The sequence below is a fragment of the Gymnoscopelus braueri genome (genome assembly GCF_963280865.1).
Source record: "Gymnoscopelus braueri genome assembly, chromosome: 18".
Lineage (NCBI taxonomy): Eukaryota > Metazoa > Chordata > Actinopteri > Myctophiformes > Myctophidae > Gymnoscopelus > Gymnoscopelus braueri.
Window position 1 is genome coordinate 4,271,647 of NC_137618.1, and position 10,000 is coordinate 4,281,646.

Genomic DNA, 10,000 nt, shown 5'->3' on the forward strand with positions numbered 1-10,000 from the left:
GGTAGGAGACGCAAAGAGTCTCCTTTGTATCTCCTACCGGAACCGCTGCCTACCGTTCCGCTGGTCATCAAATTATTGTCTTAGGAAGGAGAGAAAAACTAAAAAAAATATCCATGAATTGAAGTCTCCATGGGATGACTAGTGGTTAGAAAGTGAACTATCCTTTTAAAACATGTGGATCACTGGCTTCTTTCAAAACAGGCCTGAAAAACCCATAGAAAGGAGGTGTCATTCACTGCAGAATATTCTTTACTTTTTCTCCTTTGTACATATAGTTTTGTAATTGTTGTTTGTATGTATTATTGTGTTATTTTTATGCTATGTTGGTAAATGGTAAATGGTGCATTTATATAGCGCTTTTATCCAAAGCGCTTTACATAGATTGTGCATTACATTAACCCATTCACACACACATTCATACACTGATGGAGGAGGAAACCATGCAAGGCACCAACCTGCTCATCGGGAGCAATTGCGTCTTGCTCAAGGACACTTCGACAGTAACTCTGGGGGAGCCCCCCAGCCCGGGATCGAACTGGGAGCCTTGTGGTTTCCAGTTCACTCTACCACTGCCGCCCCGATGAATTGAATACATAGGACCCCAATGGAAACAAGTCCCAGCAGAACTTTTTTTGTGTTATCCTTCTGTAGCCTAAATGTCTGACTGTACCTCGTGCTGTTTACATTTCTGACTAATAATAAAGTATTCAATCAATCAATCAAAAGTACCTGACGACATTGAAGAGGCGTGTCATGTAGGATTGGAACTCCTGCACAGCCTGTGGGAGGAGCCTGCGGTTGGAGCCGACGCCCACATAGGTCATCCTGTATGATGTCACTAACGTCTCCACCAACCAGCCGAGAGGATGGAGAGGAGTCTCACATGCCTACGCACGCACACACGCGCACACACACACACACACAGAGTTCAAAGTCACAACATACACATAATGAACAGTCTGTCCCCGACCAGATCCAGGCAGTAAGTGATGCCTTACAAGTTACACTCAGGGTATAAAATGACCTTCTGCATGTTTGTAACCAGTGACTGTAAAGACCAATTTATGCTCGCAGCGACTAGTTCTGGTATGCCCATATATAGGCATGTCACTCACTATGACTCAGACACAACCATTAAACAAACCCGAAACGCCCATATATAGGCATATATAGAGATCCGGTTGTCCAGAACCACAGATCTGACCGCTATGCCCATATATGGACATCTGCATGTAAAAGACCGACTTCAAACTATTTTCCAACTTCAAAATACAAAAAATAAAATAAAAAAATAGTACAACTGTAATGGAATAGAAAGCAATACTTATTTGCACATAATGCTGTTTTATTATTGTTGGAAAAAATACAAAATTTAAATACACACATACAGACGTACCTTGGCCAGGTATCTTGGTATAGTGTCATAGTTTGCAGCAGTCACTGCTTCTTCATGTTGAGGAATGAACTCCAACTGCTCCAGAACCCTGATCTGAGATCTGCTCAGCTGTGGACTACACACACACACACACACACACACACACACACACACACACACACAGTATAAGTAACATCATATCACTCAATACTACAGTATGTGGGTAACAGCATCTCTGCCATATAAAAAGTAAAGTATTAAGACGAGCTTGTGTGTGTGTGTGTGTGTGTGTGTGTGTGTGTGTGTGTGTGTGCACCTCTCTCTGCGTGCGGTAGTGATGGTCACAGTGTGTGTGTGTGTGTGTGTGTGTGTGTGTGTGTGTGTGTGTGTGTGTGTGTGTGTGTACCTCTCTCTGCGTGCGGTAGTGATGGTCACAGTGTGTGTGTGTGTGTGTGTGTGTGTGTGTGTGTGTGTGTGTGTGTGTGTGTGTACCTCTCTCTGCGTGCAGTAGTGATGGTCACAGTGTGTGTGTGTGTGTGTGTGTGTGTGTGTGTGTGTGTGTGTGTGTGTGTGTGTGTGTGTGTGTGTGTGTGTGTACCTCTCTCTGCGTGCGGTAGTGATGGTCACAGCGATGTTGGACCAGGCAGTATTCAGGTCTCCAGTGGGTCCACAGCCCAGACGTCTCCAGCACTCCTCAAACACACACCTCCACTTCTGATCTGCACGCACCGCACTGCCACCCACCTCTCTGCGCACACGCACACACACACACACACACACACACACACAGACAGACAGACAGACACACACAGACACAGACAGACACACACACACACACACACACACACACACACACAGACACAGACACACACACACACACACACAGAGTGACACAGACACAGACACAGACACACACACAGAGTGACACACACACACACACACACACACACACACACACACACACACACACACACACACACACACACACACACACACACACACACACACACACACACACACACACACACACACACACACACACACACACACACACACACACACACACACACACAGTTGTTTTAATAGTTTCTTTATGGGCGCACGGTCTAGAAAGATACTTGTACAGTCAAAGGAACTACAGCACTCACAGAAATCAGCCTTAAACACTCAATACTAAAATAACACTGAACACAAGCAGAAAACAGTGAATGTACCACTTTTGGTACATACATTATGTCTGGTGTTGTTGTAGTGGTGATTGTGCACCAAAGCTACTGTTTTGGTTGAAGGTATCACCTACACGGTCAATAAAAACCCACAGACACACTTAACCCATTAAGACCTGAGGCCGATTCTACAAATGTCTTCTAAATCATAACAGTTTTCTGAAACACTGTATGTTGCTATATCAGTGGTTCTCAAACTTTGTTATGTCAAGGACCCCCAAAATTGTATTTGGCCGCCGACCCCATCTAAATATATTTCGTTCCAGAGACCCCCCAGAACCAAAGATTTGAGTAAAACATTTTCGCTTTAAAACATATATATATTCAAAGATTTGCACACATTTTCACAAAAAAAAAAAAAAAAAAATCTACAAGCTCATAGCGCGGCACTCGGTGCCGCGCTATGAGCTTGTAGATCTGCTATTTTTGAATAGCCAAAGTATAAAAGAACGGTTCAAGTGGTTACACAGATGCGTTCCCGGTCTTAATGGGTTCACCTTCAGTTGAGCTTGTAAATCTGCTATGTTTGCTACTTTAGTAAATGGTGCATTTATATAGCGCTTTTATCCAAAGCGCTTTACATAGATTGTGCATTACATTCACCCATTCACACACACATTCACACACCGATGGAGGAGGAAACCATGCAAGGCACCAACCTGCTCATCGAGAGCAATTAGGGGTTCAGCGTCTTGCTCAAGGACACTTCAACACTAACTCTGGGGGAGCCCGGGATCCAACTGGGAACCTCGCGGTTCCCATCCCGCCGCTCTACCCCTGACCCACTGCCGCCCCATAGAGCATACATGGGCAACTGGCGGCCCGGGGGCCACATACGGCCCCCACCTTCACTTAATGCGGCCCACAGGTTAATATCAGAATAGTGATATATTATTGATTTCAGCTGTTATGATTGCAAACATGCAAACATGACCCGCTTTAATTACTTCAGTCTATGTTAGTAGCTTAATGACTAGTATTACAATTCTATTGTCTTGTTTATATCCAATGTATTTGTATTTAAGTTCAATAGTTAGCAGATCTACAAGTGCAACGCGTTTTGAGCTTGTAGATCTGCTATTTGTGCTATTTTTGTATTCCAATTAAAAAATAGCAAAAAATAAATCAGGATTCCAATAAAAAAATTGCAAAAATAGCAGATCTGCTATTTTTGCCACTTTTGTGTGACATAGAATGGGCCCGACAGTATATGCAATGTGTCCCTCTGGAGTGAGTGTGGAAATATAGTGGCCCTCTACATCATCAAAGTTGCATCACCCCTGCCATAGTGTGACACTGTACTGTAGTATGACGAAGGACATTAATTTATCCCCCCCAAAAAAGACAAACAAAAGTAAAAAATAAACATAAAAAGTTGAAATATGTAGATATGAGGTTTCTGCTCGTATATACTCACTTCAGGAGGTTCCTGGGTTTCTTGTCCACATCGTGGAGGTTGATTTTGGTGAAGGTTCCCGTGACCTTTAACCCCGTGGACCACTCCCCACTGAACACCCCGTCTACACTGTCTGCATTGGGGAGAGACAACACCCCCTGGTGGGAGACATGGGAGGTGAAACACAAGCACTAAGTAATGGACGGATTGATGATTTGGAAATGTTGCATTTTATCTGTCAATAAGAGTGTAAATGTAACTCAAAGAGTTACAAATAACATGACAAACTCTCTACGTTATGAATGGATAAATATGAATGAATAAATATGTGGGCTACCTTTCCACTGATGGTCCAATCATCAGAGAACTCTCCCTGGAACACTGTGTCATCATCACACACTAGAAGACCTGCACCCTGGAAACATACATGCAATACATGTTAAATACTACTGTATTAATAACCAACCCTCAACATGAATACACCAATACAATATATAAATACAGAAAATCCAGTCTTATATACGATACGATACGATACGATATGATAATACTTTATTGTCAGTTCACACTGAAATTTGTCTTGCGACCCAGCAGCCATGTATGCAACAATAAACAGTACACACATTTGACATGACACAAGAAAAACAAAACAAAATACATACATAAAGACATACAAAGACAAGAGCAATGTCCACCTCTCAGCCTACCCCTGGCCTATAACTCCTGATTAAGCCTCAATGTCGTCTGATGGACAAAGGACCTCTTCAGTTTGACCTTATTGTATGTAGGAACACTGTATCTCCTTCCTGAAGGCAGCAACCTATATTCTCCATACAAAGCATGGCTAGTGTTTGAAGTGATATTCCTTGCCAACCTTATCATACTGTCATTATACGTAGATGTATAGAGCCTCTGAAGTGGTTGTCCAACAATCTTTGAACAAATGTTCAGTTGCTGCAGCAGTATTGTGCTAATCAGAGCAATGGTCACTGAGTTATGGCCATAGGAAATGTTAGACACTGCTGTAACACTGCTGTAGAGCCCCCCAATGTGTGCACATTAGTTTTTTTGGTGTGACTTTTGTCATGGCAGACCCCTGAACAGCATTTGTGCCAAGTTCGGTGCCGAGCGGAGTAACGGTGCGCCTCGCAAGTCTGCATGTTACTTTTGTGACGTCCACCAACCCACCCATTAGGCAATTTGAATATAGGTTATGTAAGACCTGTTGTATTAATAAACATGAACACATCATTACAATATACAGATATATATTAGATATATTATGTTTATCAGATATGGGATATTTTATGCAGTAATGCACAAGGTCTCTGAATGGTCCTGATTGTCTGCACAGTATGAAGGTTTGACTGCTAGTCATTAAAAAAAAATCTAATAAAAAAACAGAAACAGAAATACTGTATAGTATGTCTCCTCTGCTGGAAGGTGTGTTCATTCATTCACTTCCTAAAACATATAGTTCCAGTCGTGGATTCTGATTAGCGTCCTGTGGTTCAATACTGGATAAAAACACATCTAGGACCACATGTATCACTATCACTGCACCTCTGTCTTATTAACAATATTCACTATGCTGTTCAATGGATACTGTTCACTATTGTTTTGTTCATACAGATTGGCAACAGTGAAAAGCACAGAATCACCAATAAAAACGGCAAAACATATTAATCACACAAAAAAAAGCAGGAGCAGGAACTATACAAACACCACACAAAAACGCACTAATATGATAAGTTCATCTAAGTCCAAGTAGTATTTAAGTCTTTGATTTAAGATCAATGTTTAACTTTAGAAGGTAATTCAGGGATATGGCAAGGTAAGAGAAGAGCCCCTTTTCGTCCTGTGTATGTGCAAGGTTTTACATATGTTCATTCTGGCTTCTCTCTCTGGCTGTTCTGTCGTGCTGCTTGCTGTTGCTCTCCTCTGCTGTCATCGCTGTCTCCTGCCGTATCATCTGCTGTCTGTCGCTTACCTGGTTGTCTGCTGCTGCCCATGAAGATTCTCAAACCCACCACCTCCCCAGCATCCACCTGTCCGTTTCTAGATTCCCATTGGGGGTCTTAATTCATTCCCTGTCAATTCTATTTGGCATGTAACATTAATTAAACTGTTCATGCTTACAGGGATAGAATGAATAGATACAGAGCCCTGACGCCAAACTATGCTTCATATATCTATGCTCAATTATGCTTGATAAAAATATATTCTAAATTCAATCCAAGAGTTGTCTGACTGAAGTGACGGTGTGCAGGTTATTTTGATTTATTCTACCTACGCGCCCGTCTCTGAGATGATCAGGTGTGCATGTGCATAAGACCTTGTTTTTCCATTGCAATCACTATTAAAACAGTTTTAATTGGGATATATCTATGCTTTTCATGCTGCAGAGGGTCAGAAGACTATAGTGTTCCTATACGCCTCGTATAGCCGGTGTAAAATCCAGGGTAAACCATGGCCTTGTGTGGCTTATATTGCTTTAGCACTTACTGTCATCTTGTTGTCTCTGAACGTTCCTTCAAAGTAAAGTCCAAACTGAGTGAGAACCACACCACTGCCCTGTCGCTGGTCATCACACCATAGACCCATGTACCTCTCACCCCTACAAATACACACATAACACACACACACTGAGAGAAATACACACAACACAATAACACACAGCACAGCACTGACGGCCAGTCTATTCCACAATCTCTGAATGATATTTCACATCAAACTATTCATTTGTCGATGCTTCAACAGGTTGAACAGCTTTTATTCACGATGAAAAATCACCCTTGTTTAAGAAAATGTATCATGTTGCATAATTTGCGTTTGCATGTACTCATGACACATATAGCTATTTAAATCACATGAAAACAACACTCACGTTGTGTAAAGACCTTTAATCATTATAATGCTTTATAATGTGATATGATTATTGTTATAAAGTATTATGAATATTTATGTGCGACGGCAGTATCTATAATTGTACATAAGCTGATTATAATGCAATATAAGTATGTTTTTAATGCATTATAGACATGGGCTTCGTAGTGTGTTTTATGTATAGAGGTTCACATGCGCAAATCGGTGTTGTTAGGCAACAGATTAAGGTGTGTCCGACATCAGTGCATGTTACATCAGATACGCCCCTTTCCACCTATTTCCCTTAAATACACACTCAAGTACTGTACTTTACTTGAGTATTTCCAATGTTCAATAATTGTACTTCTTCTCCACTACATCTCAGAGGCAAATATTGAACTCATCTATAATTATTTGAGACATGTAGAAACTAGTAACTAGTGACTAAAATGTACATTAACCAGCCCTTTCTATACTTTGGCTATTTGAAGAGATGTTGTAGATCTGCTATTTTCACAAGATGTTTCTACATGTGAAATGGGACCCTCTGCATAGAGTACTTGAGAGTTTCTCTACATTGCGGTATTGATACTTTTACTTAAATAAACATTTTTAATACTTCTTCCACCATTGCATGTCAATTAAAAACACACTTATGTTTGTGTCTGACATCAGGGCATGGTGTCCGTTCGCCCATTAGGCAATTTTAGAATAGGTTTATAGGTGGTGTATTGAACCTAAAGATTTAGAAGTCTGCCTATAATGATGTTAACAATGTTAATGTGTGTAAATCCCTGTTTGATGACATACTTTGTGATGTCATCATAAACTCCATATCCGGTCTTCCGGTCATGGACCCACTGGCCAATGAAAACGCAGGAGGATGTCTTGGCCAGCCTACCGGAGCTCAGCATGCCGTAACCATGGCGATGACCCTCGTTGAAACAGCCCTCGTAAACCTCTCCGTTGGCATACCTGGAATTGAAAAACACACACACACACACACACACACACACACACACACACACACACACACACACACACACACACACACACACACACACACACACACACACACACACACACACACACACACACACACACACACACACACACACACACACACACACACACACACCACACACAAAAACACACACGTTTTGTACCTTTCTTCACACAATCAGGTCAAATAAAAACAGGGAACCAATCACAGCATTCGACTCATGACATCATTAAAGGTCATTCGCACCAGGAGTGACGTGAATAAACAATACCAACAAATCACATTTCTTGATGTTCTGCTTTTGAATTCTTTTACTTGCCTTTTGGTAATCTGTGGCCCTGTTTACACTCCGTCATACGACTGCGTCGCTCGCTGATAATAGCCGATCTTCAAGCTCACAACGCTTGTGTGCTTGTAGATTGGCTATTTTCGCAGCACAACACCGCGGTACGACAAAGTCTAATTCAGGTTAAAGCAGGAAGTGCATACTGACCTGTATCTTCCATAACCATGGATCTTTCCTTCCTTCCAGTGACCGACATAGTGCTCCGTCTGACCCAGAGAACCCTCTCCATAGCTGTAGAGAAACACACTATTAAACTACATTGCCCACAATGCAACACTCCCCATAGCTGTAGGACAAACACACACCTTAACTACATTATTACCTAGAGTTGCACAGTGTTAATTACATTACCAAGCATTCTATATGATAGTAACAGTGTTAACTAGGGGTGTCACGATACTCGATACGTATCGAAATCGAACCGAAAATGACGTTCGATACAGTGTATCGAAATCAAAAGCCGCATCGCGATTCAAGGGTTAATAATAAAAAAATACTCCCGCGCACATCCGATTGCACGTCCGGGTGAAGCCATGCGCGAGCCGCTGTTATTGTTTTTCCGTGCATCGCGCATGCGTGCTTACGACGGGGGAGAAAAAAAAAGACAACAGGACAAACCCACACACACCAAACAATGTGAACATACTTTAAGATGTTTAAGAACATGTAGCCAAATAACGGTTGTCTTGGATCCTTTTTTCTTACATGTTCAACTTTGTATTTAGATTTTATTTAGTTATAGAGCTTCACAAGAATGTTGTTGTTAACTCATCTTAAAGAAGAATCTGAAAATGACAGTTGTTGTAAGGGCATAAAACCCTTTTTGTTATTCTCATTTGATATTATTCAAATAAAAGGGACTTATTGAGAAACATGTGTTTTTCTTTACAAATCAAGACAATAGCCGCCCTAAATTAATAATCATATAGCCCTCAAAGCTGAAAAAAAGGACGTTTTAAAAATATATATCGTATCGAAAATCGAATCGTGACCTTAAAATCGAAAGTCAAATCGAATCGTGGATTAGGCGTATCGTGACACCCCTAGTGTTAACTGCATTACCCAGCATTCTATATGATAGTAACAGTGTTAACCGCATTACCCATCATTCCATATGATAGTTACACACCGTTAACTACATTTCCCAGTAGGCATAGCTGCAGTGTGAGTTGAGTTGTTGTTTTTTGTTTAGTTGTACAATAATGAAATAGAAAGTGAAATAAACAGTAAAAAAAAAACATCAGACAAATGATGTGTTTTAATCTCTCTGCATGTTCTGTTTTGTTCCCATTTCTTATTTGGATAATTGGTTAATTGACTGCTCTATGAATTAATTAGCTGGTAGGTTGATCAGTAATGGTTGGAACTTGGTTGATATGAGTTTAGTCAGGTGATTGGCTGGCCGGTTGATGAGCTAGTTGCTTAATTCGCTGACGGGTTAATTAGCTAGTTAATTCGTTGATTAGGTTAATTAGTATGAGTTCATCAGACTGACCCGTCCTCCAGTCCATGCTTAAAGTGTCCATTGTAGCTCCGCCCATCTGGCCACTTTAGGGTTCCCCTGGAAACACAAGAAACATTAACCCATTAAGACCCGAGGCCGATTCTACAAATGCCTTAACACATTATACATTAAATATGTAGTTCTCAAACCTCTTTGTAATTCAAAATTATTCAACATTTTTCAAACTCTTTCAAACATGTTCAAACATAGCAGATGTACAAGCTCGCAGCGAGGCACAAAGTGAGGCGCTGTGAGCTTGTACATCTGCTTTTTTTGAATAGCCAA

At 41.1% G+C, this 10,000-nt stretch overlaps 1 protein-coding gene across 1 annotated transcript in view; it reads right to left on the reverse strand.

Annotated features, from left to right (window-relative positions):
• LOC308105607 (alsin-like) overlaps nt 1-10,000 on the reverse strand; it is a 59,556-nt gene that overhangs the window by 38,153 nt on the left and 11,403 nt on the right. The window contains exons 8-16 of the mRNA XM_080456439.1: nt 9,707-9,772; nt 8,359-8,442; nt 7,673-7,837; nt 6,503-6,614; nt 4,335-4,412; nt 4,019-4,155; nt 1,974-2,123; nt 1,397-1,511; nt 730-887 (exon numbers count right to left, since the gene is read on the reverse strand). Coding sequence (XP_080312565.1) covers nt 730-887; nt 1,397-1,511; nt 1,974-2,123; nt 4,019-4,155; nt 4,335-4,412; nt 6,503-6,614; nt 7,673-7,837; nt 8,359-8,442; nt 9,707-9,772 — 1,065 coding nt within the window. The remainder of the gene's footprint in view (nt 1-729; nt 888-1,396; nt 1,512-1,973; nt 2,124-4,018; nt 4,156-4,334; nt 4,413-6,502; nt 6,615-7,672; nt 7,838-8,358; nt 8,443-9,706; nt 9,773-10,000) is intronic.